At 45.8% G+C, this 15049-nt stretch overlaps 1 protein-coding gene across 2 annotated transcripts; it reads left to right on the forward strand.

Annotated features, from left to right (window-relative positions):
* The first annotated feature begins 19 nt into the window (after positions 1-19).
* Positions 20-15032, forward strand: ubap2a (ubiquitin associated protein 2a). 2 transcript variants are annotated; one of them, XM_076753757.1, is made up of 27 exons: positions 20-100; positions 1988-2125; positions 2698-2775; positions 3024-3134; positions 7006-7168; positions 7311-7391; positions 7474-7537; positions 8082-8185; positions 8367-8425; positions 8525-8595; positions 8885-9050; positions 9134-9401; positions 9539-9843; positions 10035-10261; positions 10491-10776; positions 11021-11060; positions 11170-11344; positions 11625-11676; positions 11963-12290; positions 12430-12521; positions 12737-12787; positions 12907-13000; positions 13084-13500; positions 13597-13701; positions 13802-13869; positions 13973-14164; positions 14246-15032. In XM_076753757.1, exons 2-27 carry the CDS (start codon positions 2030-2032, stop codon positions 14339-14341), a joined length of 3789 nt encoding a protein of 1262 aa, XP_076609872.1. In that variant the 5' UTR covers positions 20-100; positions 1988-2029; the 3' UTR covers positions 14342-15032. The 2 variants fall into 2 exon arrangements, with proteins under 2 accessions (XP_076609872.1, XP_076609882.1); XM_076753767.1 differs by lacking the exon at positions 20-100 and adding an exon at positions 457-850.
* Positions 15033-15049: the final 17 nt, after the last annotated feature.

Consider the following 15049-nt stretch of genomic DNA (forward strand, 5'->3'; position numbering starts at 1 on the left):
AGTTAGTTGTGACCCGGGGAGGAGAGCGGAGCATCTACCGCGGCAGCGCACGTCACGTGACCACCTTGTCTGCTGCTGGCTGAGTGAAGCGTGTTAGCAGGTAACAAAAACACTCATTTTCTTATCTTTTCCAACTTCGGTGTCTCTATCTCAGCGCATTTAAACCATATACTTAACCACGCTTTCGCCGAAGTAGTTGGTTGCTGGCTTCGTTGTTTTACTTCCACGGGGTTACGAGGGATGTCTTTCGCAATTTTTCTGTTGTCTTGTTCCCGGCGAGCAATGTCGGGATGGGATTGTGCTCCGCTGTGAGGCCTTTTTCTCTAGATTTGATACCGCTATGTTTTGTGAGCTGGCTCGCCCGTCGTCTACATGTCGAGGACAAGCCTGGTGTAACTGCCAGTATTGTTAGATAACTGCGCGGATCTATAAATACCCACAAGACTTTAGCGAGCCAGTTAGGCGGTCGTTGGCTATCAACTTGGACCAGATTTAGATAGCATCGTTAGCTAGCTTCATCCCCGCTGCACCGTTTGTTCAGTGTCGACGGTGTAGTGTCAGCATTAGCACGTTTGTAGCTAAATTGAGTTCATGCTAGCGAGGACAAAGGGACCCCAGTGCCAACAGCACCAAGTCTGTTTGTGCTGAGTCGGAAACGACGCTGCGAGAATCTGGTTTGTTTTTGCAAGGTAGACATGTTAACGTCAACCGAATAGCCCCAACTGCAGACTGAAGAATAAGTAACCCAGCAGCAGCGGGCTAACGTTAGCATTGGGTCAAAACAAGGCTCTGCTTGCTTCATTACGTTACTAGAATAAATTGTGGCCAATTGTCAGTCAGCTGTAACCAGGTAGGTGCTAATATACGTAACGTTAAACGCATAGGTGTAACTAAACTAATATGTAATCGGTCTGTTCTGTTTGCTAAAATGAATATGATGAGCATTTGAGATGTGCAGAGTTACTGAATGATTGCTTTGTTGTTGTTTGAGTCTTAACACCGTCGACACTCATACTTGTAATGATGTGTTCGTGGTTGGTTTATTGAGTACTGATCGCAGCTGCAGCCTCCGGATTCTTAGTAATAAAAACATATCTTGACATTTTATCCCTGAAATTGCATTTAAAGCCAGTTCGTCCTTTTGCATTAGCTTTGTTCAGTACAGCAGCCAATGGCAGCAATGCATTTGCCAACGTCACACGGGCACCGTGAGCTGGATTGCTATTGTTCTCTGACATAAAACAAATGGGTCAGCGGGGATGTCTGTAGTTATTATTCTAGTACCATAGTCAGAGTTTGCAATTGAAATAACATTATAAGGTATTTGTCTTTACGATGTTTTGTCGTCTTTTCCATCTGTGTGCAGGTGGACAAAGCCCTGTGTGTGTATATATATGGCTGTTTATTAATTTATGTTTAATATTTGCTGTGGAAAATTATTTGTGCTTGGTTATGTGGTATTACACCCAATTTGCAGAAAGGTTCAAATTGTAAAGGACTCTTTTGTGAAATACACACAGAAGAAATCAGCATTTTACTGCAGTAGTTTGATGTTAAGTGTGTGTGCGTGTGTGTGTAATATATATTCTTTAAACTGTCAGAGGGGATGCGGGGTCAGGGTCTGCAGTGTTTGCTCTGTTTCACACACTCTGTGGTCTGTGAGGTTTGTAAGAGGACACTGGGTCGCTCTTCCTCCTTGACCTAGATTTTCAGTAAAGCTGTTTTGTCGCCAGGCCAGCAGTGTGTCTTACAGTCTCCATAAGAACAGTATTCATGATTGTGCAATAAGGCTTAACTATGCTTACAGCACACATTTCTGTTATCAAACACTTTTTACCTTCCTTGCACTCGCAGAAGGGAAAGTAGTGAGGCTCTGCTGTGACGACATTGTAAATATGAGTGTGTGTGTGTTTTGAACATAAGCTGTGCAATTTACAACTGTAGGGTGATGTCACTCATCCCTCCATGTGTCTTGTTTCCTTGGCAGATTTTTCTATTTTGTACATACAGAGTTTTGTATATACTGTATATGATGAGCTCGCTGGGCAGCGACAAGGCCCGGGGCCCTCGGGAAAAAGCGCTGCCTGCTGCCACTCACACATCCCAACCACAGAAACAGATACAGGTAAGCAACCGCAACCACCTGAACACGGAAAAAAACTTAATAAAGGCACACTCATCTGAGCCATAGAAACTTTGACACAAGTGCACACGACTGCGAATGGCAACAAAACCACAGTGCACACATTATGTAAGGACCTTCATGGTCAATATCGGAGAAATAAAATGCCACATAGTGCATTAACTTTTTACAGCAACAATAGGAGGATTTGTTTAGTATCTGAGTAGTTTCAGACAATGAAAACCAAGCTAACAATTTCTTTCATCTACACAATCTAATGCAGTCCAGTAGAAGAGCTCTGTCACATGTTCTTCCTTTTATGAAGCTTAGAAGATTAAGCTTTTGTTAAAACAAAGTTTTAATGTAACTATATGCTTGTAAATGGGTGAGCAAAACATTAGAAAAAATACACTCCATTCCAGTGCAGCACAACTGGAAACTAGATCCTCATTAATAAACATGAACTCTCTGAGTATATCAGTCAAAACTTGGTGTACCTAACAAAGTGGATATACTTTGTTCTTTCCTTTTTCTCACCTGTTAACTAAAATTTTACACTGGTCTCCATGTTTTAGGCTACTGCTGAGCAGATCCGGCTTGCCCAGATGATCTATGACAAGAATGATGCTGACTTTGCGGACAAAGTTAACCAGGTGATGAATACTTAGAGCATTTGTCAGACAATAAACGTCTCTTTGTCTGGCCACTAGGCTGTCGGCGCGAGCTGTCACATTTTTCCATAAATCCACTCTATATAGAAAAATGCATATTTGATACTGTGTGTGATGCCTTGTGATGCCACGAATTGGACTGTAATGGGGCGCAAAAAACGGTGCATTTTGTCATTGTTACATGTTTTGTTGACATTCCTAACATGGCGTGTATTTGTTACTTTCCCCAGCTGATGGAGGTGACTGGAAAGAACCAGGATGAGTGCATGGTAGCGCTCCACGACTGCAACGAGGATGTTAGCAGAGCCATCAACTTTCTCCTGGAGAGCACCTCGGACATGGTAAATGACATTGTGTTTCATTTAATCTCATCTTATTTCAGACAGTGTTAAATGAATTCTTTTGCTTGGAAGGCAGAGTATGCAGCAGCCCTATAACTGTTTTCATTGAGATGTGGCATTTTGTATGAGCACAGGGTTAAAACAATGCCATGAATTGTGATTATTGTGAGAATAATCATTCATGCTCTGAATTAGAAATTTTCCATGTGCTGCCATACATCATGTAAACCTTTTCACAGCAGATGCTTGGACATGTCCCTTTTTTTAAAAAAAAAAAAAAAGCACAGGTGCAATTAATTTGAATGTCACAGTCAAAAACAGACACTGTAGTAATTGGTGCTTTATGATGTATGCTGACGATGTTTCTGATTGCTGCTATTTCGGCTTCAATGACATGTCACTTCTTTAAGTCCTCTTGATCCTCATGGCCCCAATAGGTCAGTTGTTTAAAGCGTTTATTGTTACTGTGCTCATGAAAACGCCCAACATGCCAATAGTTTATCCACACAGGTGTTTTCACTTACTGTGCCTGACTACACCTCTTGCCAGGACTGTGTAGGAGTGTACAGACTGTGTCTGAGTGACACCTCAATGACTCTTATCTTAGTTTAGTTGGACCTTTTAGGGCGGGACATTGTTTATGATTTACCGTTAGTAAATGGAATCTGGTGACCTCATAGAATTCCGAGTATCGCACCGCCCAACTTCAGGCAAACCAACCAGAATAACTGAAAGTGTTTGTGTGGGTGTGCAGGGTCTTTAATCAGGTTACTTGTAGACACTGTTTAAGATAACTGTTGCTGCACATTAGAGTTGGGCGGTATCCAAATTTTGATACCGTCAAACCTTCCCCACATTTTCCAGGGATATGCGGTATTACCGTGACTAATTAAATAATCACTTTGCAGGGAAGCGTGACATGCACGCAGTTCAGACGGTCAATGCTCACGCTAGGAAGCACCAATCCTAACTTGTAGCATATCAGAATAAGGGGAGAAACTCAGCTAAAAGCCTCTACCAAGCATTGCCACCCAAACGAAACATAATTCATACCCCAAGAAATTATATGCGCACGTAACGAAAACACAAATAAAAAATAATAAAATAGCGCATGTCAACGGTACTGCATCTGCTGATTTCACCACTTCATGCAAACTACACAAGCTTGGTATCATATGAAAGCAGAGAGTCCGCTGATCATGGAGATGTCTGCCTCCTCACTGTGCGACGGAAACTCTGTGAACTAGCAGCCAAAGAGTAGCAGGAAAAAACTTTGCTAACTCATACAGTGTGTCTTGCCTTTGCTGTTTTGTGGTCAAACGTTATATTCCAGCGCAACAAAACACTGCTAATGTCTCCTCCTGTGACTCTGCGTTAGTTTGAGACCAATCACGAAGGTCCTGGTTATTTACTTAAAGAGGAGGGGGTTTCTAGAGTGGAGGGAGCGGTCTTCATGTGATAACCTATGTCTGGGGTTACTTCCTTCTGGATTGTCATTGGTGTTTCTGTGGTGAATTTGGGTGCTGCTCCTCAATTCTCTTGACTCTGACCGGTCGATTGAGGTGTCGATCATCAAAATCGACCAATGGGTGGCTGATCTATTGACCGGTGTAACTACGCAGTTAGTTTCACCGCTCTGTCTCATTTACACATAAATGAGCAGAGCGCTGACAGAGGACTCTGCTGAGCGGCCCGAGGTGTTATTTTACTGTTTTATTTGCATTTCGTCCTTTTATGAGAGCTAAGAACAACAGCAAGCAGAAAAAAAGCTGAAAAGTGTTTTCAACAGAGGAGTTTCTCTGTATGCTTGGTCGAGATAATGGTACTCTGCTCAGACGTGCCCAAATGAGCGCCTGGACGTACCTGTGTTAAAACATCTGTAAAACTGCTTAGGTTCATTTTTTTAGCATGTACTTTTGCACAGTCGCCTTTTCTCGAGTAAAAATTCAACCAGATACATTGAACGGAGTGGACTTCATTTTTGTTATGACAATGCTACAATTATGTTAGGTCCCTATAGGCCTATATGTGCAGCATTTTTTTTAATGACGGTAATGAAACTGATACCGTAGCTATTTTTAGATACCACAGGATACCTTATTACCGGATTACCGCCCAGCCCTACTGCACATCTCTTTAGAATTTTAGGGATGGGCCAGAAATGGCAACGTTTTTTTCCTGTTTCTTTATCCTCTATTGAGATCATACAGAATTTCATGCAGAAGTTAGGTGGCGTCATTTATCCAGAATGTCACCGTGCAGATTTTTTAAACCACCGTAGGATTAACACCATGTATGCACAGGCTTTATAGTGGAGGTGGGATGGCCTCCATCAGTGTCTACACAGCAGTTGTTTGGGTAGATTACCTCTGTGTTTCAGCAGTGCTCAAAGCCCAAAACACAATTGCTGTAGTTCAGTTTCACTTTTAAAACACACGCAAAGCGAAATGCAAGCCACTGTGTGGCCTGTGAAGACAGCTGTATCGATTAAAATAGAATCAGATCTGCTCTGTCAGATGTGTGGGAGACAGACGAGTGAAAAACGCAGCTGAAACACACCCTGTGTCAACAGCCTGTCGGGCTGCAGGTCCATGTTCAACACAGTGACAGAAAACTCCAGAAAGGTATTCTATATCTCTGTTTTTCTTAGTTAGGAAAAATAAAGCCTTGTAGCACACCACTACTCGATTTCAAGTTACATAACATGCTGAGAAGATGAACAAATGTTGTGAAAACACAAGGTTGTTGTGTACACGCTTTGTAAATTGAAATCAGTCTCTGAGGCATCCTTTTCCACACTGACTCTTCAGTAGTTTGCTCTTTCTAACATCAGGGACTTGTAGCATGAAGGCGCACTGTTGCACATCATCTTTCCCTCTTCGTGTTCAGAGAGCAAAGTCAAGCAGGCTACCAAATGTCTGGCAAACACTTGCATGTTGTGCTGCCTGCGTGTTGCAAGTCCGAGTCAGTGTCCCAACATTTCTGAAGAGTACCGGCCCGCACAGATGGCGAGGAGAGGCTGTAGGGTAGGGCAGCCGGCCAGACAGCTACCCATGGTGTTGTTTTGGTTTCGTGGAAATCCAAAAATAGCAAATAACTGGTTTTCCCCTTTATGTGGAAGTCTCTATGTTCTGGTATGTACTGCAACCATCTGTTTACATCTTCTGCTACTTCTACTGTATGTAAGAGCTTCAGTGACCTCAACAATGGAGTGGAGTGGGTATCGCTACGTCAAAGAATATTCTCCTATTAAATGATGAACACACTAGTTGAAGTGGCTGTAGAGTTATAATCAGTACAAATTATTCTGAATGTTTTTACCATTAATTTGATTTTAATCAGTCATTTAATATTGAATATCTACCATTTTACAAGCCTTCATCTAATATTTGTTTTTCTCACGGTACAATTGCACAGTACACACTTAAGTACAGATGTTTGCCACAAGATAGCTGCCATTGCAGTTTTTTCGGAACGGTTTCCAGAAATGTTTCATGTAGTGTTTGGTCTAGTGTCTCTTTCAACCTCTTGAACAAAACACACTAGTTGAAATGTGGGTTTCAACCCACTGCTGAGCACCAGAGGCTACTTTGACATGATGCAACCGTGAAATGTCACTGAAATAGGAGCAAAGAAATATTCTTTTAAATTAGTGCTGCACTGCCGGCTTTGCTCACTGAAGCACATCGTTGGTGTTGACTTCCTGTTTTTCTGTGTGTTTCACGGCTGGTGCAATGAGAAACACATACAAAATAGTTTGTGTTTTGTTCCATTTCATTAATCCACAACCATGTCTGTGTTATTGTTGTTGTTACATGTTTTAATTTATTCTATCTGTATTTTTTTTCTCACTCTCCTGTCATACCTTTAGACTTCATGGGAGACAGTAGGGAAGAAGAAGCCGCTGGTGAAGGATGGTCCATCAGAAAGCAAGGAAAACAAGGAGAACAGGGAGAAGAAAGGAGAGAGGGAGGCAAGCAAGGGCCGCGTGGCGGCCAACCGCAAGGGCAAGGGGGCCAGTCGCAGCCGACAGGGTATGGAGTCTAAACCTCACATTAATATCACTCTAGTTCAGAGTCCACCATTTCTTCTGTAGCTTCTAAGTATCGTCTTCGATTACATCATACTGTTACTAATGCTTGCTTTTTTTGTGTGTGTGTGTTTGTGCATGTCCAGCACGTCCAGAGGAGAATGGCGTGGAGGTGACACCAGTGGACAGAGGTTCAGATCGAGGACGGAGGCTCAGAGGTGGCCGAGGTGAGCAGACGCACATTAAAACACCATCTGTACACCCAAGACTTGAGTGGACGACGCTGACTTTTGTGTGACTGTTATGCAGGATCTGGAGGTCGAGGCAGAGGCAGAGCACCAGCAGGGAGTCGGTTCTCAGCCCAGGGCATGGGGTATGGTGGCAACACACACACACACACACACACACACACACACACACACACACACACACACTAGGGGTTTCAAGTACTTTCAGGTGTAAATTAATCTGTACCAGAGGGCATTTTTTAAGACAGGAAAAGACATTTTTAATTGTGTTTCTTAGCATTTGGTGTCTTAATGAGTAGAAGTGGTGCATTTTTTTTGCAACTGACAATGTAGTGTGTTTCCTTAGCCTTGTGTTTACCCTTGAAAGATTGTGAGTCTTAAGTCACCAGTCCCTTCCAGATGTGATATCGGGGGAAAAAAAAAAAATAAGCGTATCCCACCTAAGCCTCCACAAAGCACCTTAAACCCAAAGACTAGAAAACAATAAGTCATCCCTCTTGGGGAGCTTTGCCTAATGGAATAATATAAATAAGACACAATAATACTCGAGACACTTTTTAGAAGGAAAATCATTAATTGAATCTGATGTCACCCACTGTCAACCTCTCCCTGCCTCTTTTTACTTTATTGCTGTCTAACTAAATATAACTCACCTTAACTCCTCCTCAGGACCTTCAATCCTGCCGACTATACCTCAGAGGCTGGGACAGGCCAGGACAGACAAACCGAGGTGTGGGACAACAACTGTGCCAACAGCAGCACAGATGGGACAGGTGAGCTCTCTCAGAGCAGATGTGCCACTCATGACATGTAAAGGCACTTCTGTGCAGTCAGTACTGTATAGCTCTGGGTATTTTATGCAAGTGTCCATGAGCTATAGGTCTTCTGCACATCGTTAACCTACTCATCCCACATGTCTTTGAGCTTTGTGACTCATCGTTGGTTGTCCTCTAGTTGCCTGGAGGAATACCTTGGAAGACTGGACAGCTGAGGACTGGAGTGAGGATGTTAGTGTGAGTTGAGGCAAAGGGTAGCACATTACAGGATAAGTCACAGTGCAGTGTTTTGGTGTATTTTTTAACACTCCTATCTACTTTTGTGTGTTCTCGCAGCTCTCAGAGACCCAAGTGTTCACCTCCTCGTGTGCACCTGCTGCTGAGAATCACATCACACCTGGGCAAAGGTTAGTAACTGGCTCAAGTTGTAATGTAGTGTATTAGTCACAGACAAGTTGGTCAACAAAGTGCTCTGCAGTCTCTCTTCAGAACCATCTGTTCAAAAAGTCTGTCAGAAACGATGTTAAAGTAACTTTAGCATCTTTGACACAGTGTTAATGTACATACAGTAAACATATATTGACAATGGATAATCAGTGCCATACCGAATTTACTTCTACCTATGTTTTACTCACTACATTGGCAACTTCGCATCCTGCGAGGATTTTCTAACTGACTTTACTGTTCCTGTGCTAGTCTGGACCTCACCTCTCTACTGCAGAAGCCTGTGGGTGGAGGAAGAGAACCACCTTCTTCTCAGAGTCTGGTCTTCACCAACTCCCACCACCACCAGCCACTGCAACAGCAGCTGCCCCCCAGCCGCAGCGCAACCAGTAGCACAAGCTATGCTCATGCTGCTCTGGTAAACTGTCATATTTTATATTCTGCACATTCCTCCATCTATCACATGAGGATGGTTACACTCTCTCCTCCTGTCCACGCCAGTCGTCAGTTCTGGGAGCTGGTTTTGGGGACTTGGGCCAGGCCAAAAGGACTCCGCCCAGTGCTGGGGCTCAGATACTGGAGCAACTGAAGGGTCCTGGTTTGGGTCCGCTACCCTCATCCCAGGCCACGCCTCCTGTCAGCGCCCAAGGAAGCAACGCGTCCATCGGCCGACTGCCAGGCCTGGCACCTGTTCCTCCACCATCCTCATCAAGCTGGGACATAAAGGCCTCAGAATCCAACACCACCTCGCTGTCCTCGCAGTTCAGCCGTAAGTGTTAAAGTGGGCCGGTCATAGTGCAGCCACGCATACAAATATGTCTAATAATGTTTCTGTAACGTGTATTTAAGTAGCCATTTCTAATCCTTGTGATGTGCTTCTGCTTTTTTGTGTGTCTGTGCCTACAGGTGAGTTTGGCCTGCAGCCAGAGCCTTCTCTTGTGCTGAGCCAGCTGGTTCAGAGGCACGCTGGCCCCTCTTTGCCTCTGGCCCGTCAGCCCAGTCCTCCATCGCAACAACAAGCGCCCGCTGCTTCAGCCTCACCTGCTCTCCAGCACACCAGCACGCCAGCGCAGGCAGGCCCGGTGATGGCTGCTGCTGGTGCTAAACCTCCTGCTCCCAGCGCAGGGCTGGACCCTCAGGGTGGCAGTACACCACAGCAGCAACGGGCGCAGCTCAAAGGCCAGAAACGAAGGATACCTCCCACATCGAAGGTAGGGGATGGATGATGATGGACTAAAGGTGGTGATTACAATTGGATGCACAGTTATCTCTGGTGTGGGTCTGAGATTCAGCATATTTATTGTCAAGGCAACAATGCATGTATTTTAGTCAATGTTAGGTTTCAAGTCGTAATATAAACTTTCATGGTCCTGAAACCTGACTGTTCCTACCTTCCTGGTAGATCCCCTCCACAGCGGTAGAGATGCCTGGCTCGACTGACGTCCCCGGGCTGAACCTCCAGTTTGGAGCTCTAGACTTTGGCTCGGAGTCGGCGTTGCCGGAGTTTGGAGTTGTGGACAATTGTGTGAGTGCAGCATCCAGGGAGTCCACGCCGGCCCCTGCCTCAGCACCTTCTGCGCCAGGGCCAGGAACACCGAGCCAGACAAGCCTGTACTCCAAACCGCTCAGGTACTATCCCTGCAAACTGATTAATCACATCTGTTTAGGATCGAAACTGTGCATTTGAAGAGTTTCATTAAAAAAAAACCTACAGAGCAGCAATTAAAGATGCATATAATCAAAGAGCAGATGTTTGTCAACACATCTATGAATGAATGAATGAATGATGAAGACACCAAATCTTACTTACCTGGCCTAATTTGAGTTAATGCTTTCTCTCCCTGTTGTGGTCTTGCAGTGAGTCACTGGGCAGCTCTCTCTCTGTTGCCCTGCCTCTGCCCCTCTCCTCATCAGAGCCAGTATATCACTCCTCCTCAGCGGCATTGCCCAGCCTCACTCCCTCTTCATTAGGGACTGCCAGCTCCGCCAATCCTCCCTCCTCTTCTTCAGCAGCCTCCACCAGCTCCTCCTCTGTACCCTCCTCTTCTCACTTCTCTACAGTGGGGGGAAGTTATGATGGGACCATGCCCCCTCACACACGACTGGGCTTTTCCCAGAGCAAAGAGGCCACGGGGCCTGTCATGGTGAGTAGAAATAGTGAACAGAAATGCTCATCCTGCTTTTTTTTTAAAGGGCTTTCAGGCTTTTGTAGTTGACTGAGATGGTAAATCATCCAAATTAAAATATTCCTGAGTGGGAGGCTGACCCTAATATGTCCCACGAGGGTCAACCCCTTGTTGGGAAACTGTCTGACTGTCTCCCAATGGTAATGATCTTGGTCTGTTATCAGTATATGCGTACACTGAGCTGTGTTTTCTTTATCACCAGAATGGTCTGAATGGTGTAAGGACCTCTGCTGCTCTAGACAGTAAGTTACCTCCCACTGATGTATTTGTTCAGTGCAGACGTCCTGTTGTACGTGTCCACCCACTGCCATCTATTACAAGTAAAGACCTTTTCTGTCCCACCCCTCCCAGCTTCATCAGCGTCCTCCACACCGAAGCCAGAGTCGCCATCTCTAAACATCAGCACCAACGGTCCGTCAGCACCCTCCTCCCACCTACCGTCCACCCTGCCTGCACACAGCTCCACCACGCTCTCCAGCCTGGCACAGGACCTGCCCTCAGCCAGCCAGCTCAACTCACTCAACAGGTACCACACACACACAGCAGACTGATCACAAGCTTTGACTTGTCAGAATAGGAACCTTAAATTTCTTACCTGTGTGACTGTGTTTTGCTACCCTGAAGTCTCAGCAGAGTGCAGACTCAATATATGAACACACAGTTCTACTTTCTTCGTGTTAAACATTGTCTCTTTCATCCAACAATTAACCATAGCAATTAAATCAAGGAGAGTGGTGGTGTACATGCTAAAATATAAGGAAGTTGTCAGTGACCATCACTCTTTCCTCTCTGCCTTCACTCTACAGTCATGTCAGCAGTCATTCCTCGGTTTCAGCTCTGGGCTCCAGCTCTCTCACGGTAAGTACCTGTGGTGTCTTTCACAAGCCTGGTGGCTAAAATCTTCTGTATGCTTTTATTCATGTTGGTTCACAAAACTAAAGAGGACAATTAATACACAAGTAATGCAATGAATATGTGGAGCATAATGGACCCATTCTACCTGAGGTGGTCCACAGTGCTCAAAAGGTTGAAGACTCCTGATCTGTAGTACATAAATTCCAGTAAACAGAGAGTACCTGTATGCGTTGCCAAATGAAATCTGAAAACCTTAAACCCACCCTCTGCAACTCCTCGCCGTCCTCAGTACACCAGTGTTGACAACAGCAGCGTGAGCTCCCAGGCCCCCTCATCTGGCTCCTACACGTCATCGCAGCCCTCGGCCTCAGCCCTCCACTCAACCCACAACAGCAGCAACAGTAGCAGCAGCATCAGCATCAGCCACCTGGCCAACATGCCCAACATGGGCAACAACATGAGCAACATGAGCAGCGCAGTCGGTGGTATTGCTGGCACCAGCGGACTTCACTCTGCTGCCATTGCCGCCACCACAGCGCTGGGACTTGGCTCCAATGGAGCTACTGCCACGTCCAACCTCTCTGCACCCAGGACCACACCCCTGCTCTCCTCCACAGGTACACACACACACACACCTGAGGCACTGGCAAAGTTTACGTGTGATGGGTTGGTTTCACTCATTTTACACTCATGATCATACAAGTCCAAACAGTTGGAATTGTTATGGAAGTGATGGTTGTTGTGTATTGTGTACAGGTAAAGCTCCTCCTAACCTGTCCCAGGGAGTGCCTCCTCTTCTCCCCAACCAGTACATCATGGGCCCAGGGGGGCTGCTGCCAGCATACCCAGTAAGTAGCCCTCCAGGATCTAGTATCATTGCACTGTGCTTGTTTTTCTTTTAAATCAGTGAATACAGACTTTGATATTTGATATTAGTCCCTTTTTTCTGCCTTGCTCACCTTGAACTCTCTCAGAACTGATGAAGATGCAGTCTTTGTTTTCTCAAACAGTATTCAGTGACTGTATTGTGTTTTTCTAGCTGACTGTCCTTTGTGTCTCACAGCAGATCTATGGCTATGAGGACCTCCATATGCTCCAGTCCAGACTGCCAATGGTGAGTCTCACCACCACCTGCTAGAACAGCTCTCCACTTCTTCTCTAGTCCTCATTCAAGTGTTGTAGCTTGTTTGGTTGTTGCATGGCTGCTCCCCTGATCCTCCTCTGTCCTTTTAGCCCTCTTTGCAGGATTACTATGGAATCACATTCCCTGGCCCCACAGCGACTCTCTCTGGCAGAGATGGGAGCCTAGCCAACAACCCCTACTCAGGTAAAGCTCTTTACCCTGTGTTGGCCTTCTCTAAACTCTTAAAATCCAGTGTGTGTCCTCACATGATCTCCCCCATTTCTCAGGTGAAGTCACAAAGTTTGGCAGGAATGACTCCACCTCCCCGGCACCCCCCACAAGCCTGGCGGCCCCACAGCCTCCCCAGGGCCAGAGCCAAGGACAGAGTCAGGCCCAGCCTCAGCCTCCTCAGGCCCAACCTCAGCCCCAGGGCCAGCCGCAGCACCACAGCAGTCAGCAGGCTTTTCTGCCTCCAGGCTACAGCTACACAGGCCTGCCTTACTACCCTGGGGTGCCCGGCGCCGTACCCAGTGCTGCCGCCTTCCAGTATGGCCCCACCATGTTTGTTCCTCCCGGGGGCCCGGGACCAGCCTCAGCCAAGCAGCACAGTATGGGCCTTGGTCTAGGAAACCCCTCAGCTAGCCCCTTCCAGCAGCAGACACAGCAGCAGCCCAGCAGTTATGGCCAGCACACCTTCAGCTCAGGTTGGCGAGTGCACCACTGAGTTCATGTAGTATTGGGAAATGTGATTCTTTGAGTCACATGTCCTAAATTATTATTATTATTCTAACTCCGAACAGGGTATGAGGAGCTGACGGCGGGGCCAGCAGGAGTGGACTACAGTAAAGGATACAACTCCTCCTCACAGGCACAAGCCAAATCTGCTGCTACTGGGCCCGGCAAAGGTGAGAAGAAAGAGCACTCGCTCCTTCTCATATCTCGATTTGGGTTTTTCAAGTCGTTTGGAACTGTAATGTGTAAATGTGGTTGCTGTCATTCTGCCAGGCGTCTCAGTGACGTCCAGTAACTCGGGTGTGCCAGACATCAGTGGAAGTGTTTACAATAAGACCCAGGTGAGCCTCAAACACCTCAGCACCCACCTGACCCCACTGCTGTATTTGCTCTTTATTCTAATACGTTTCGGAGTTTAATTTGTTCTTTATCCTCCATGTGTAGTCTTTTGAGAAGCAGGGTTTCCATGCGGGGACCCCTCCTCCCTTCAGCCTGCCATCAGCACTGGGGGGTCCAGGGCCTCTGAACCCTGGAGCAGCTCCTGGAGGCTATGCACCGGCCCCATTCCTCCACATTCTGCCTCACCAGCAACCACACTCACAGCTGCTGCACCACCATCTAGCTCAGGATGGACAGGTACCACTCGCAGGTATTTTTCAGAACTTTCACAGGCGAGAGCTTCTCAGATGTTTTACACGCACGTCTCTCTGTGTTCAGGGTGGTCCCAGCCAGCGCGGTCAGTCCAGCAGCCTGCAGCAGAAGAGCCAAGTCAACAAGTCGAGCTACAGCAGCTCCCCCTACTGGGCCAACTGAGATGGCTCCATCAATGATGTGTGTGTCTGTGTGGATGGACAGACACCAGCACACAGCACCACACCTGTTTATCTGACTGATGAGATCATAGAGGGACAAACCATTTTACAACACAAGCTAAAACACACACACTACCACCCCCACCCCTCCCCTTTGCTCTGTATATCCCCTTTTCAAATGTATGGCTGTTGTATGTAAAATATATTTATGTATGTATTTATACAGTATATATGTATTGGTAGGACATAAAATGTGGTTTTCTGCATTTTGTTTTTATTTTGAAGGACATTTTATTTCAAAAAAATGTGGAAAGATGAGAATGCTAAGTCATGGAGATGAAGTTGGTGAATATACTTGAACACAAGCATCTTGTGATGTGGATTTTTTTTGTATGCATACATCAATCGAGAATGATGTACAATAGATTCTACACATCATTTTCACGGCAAAGGCCTTTTTTATTTTAGAGAAAATCTGTTTTTGTTACTCTGGTCTCCCGCATCTGTGAATCCTTATATTGAGGGTGACTTGAGTTGATAGCTTGACTTTTCTTTTTGCCCCATTTCCCTCCATCTGTCTCTCATTCCTCAAGTTTTACTAGTTGGCTGGTTTCATCAGCCAGGCCTTGGATTTGATGTCATTTTAACATTGGTTTAATCCTTGTTGTCCAAATTAAAAGTTATGAACAGTTTGCTTGGGTCTGGCATC

This window comes from Chaetodon auriga, chromosome 2 (assembly GCF_051107435.1).
Source record: "Chaetodon auriga isolate fChaAug3 chromosome 2, fChaAug3.hap1, whole genome shotgun sequence".
In the NCBI taxonomy this organism is placed as follows: Eukaryota; Metazoa; Chordata; class Actinopteri; order Chaetodontiformes; family Chaetodontidae; genus Chaetodon; species Chaetodon auriga.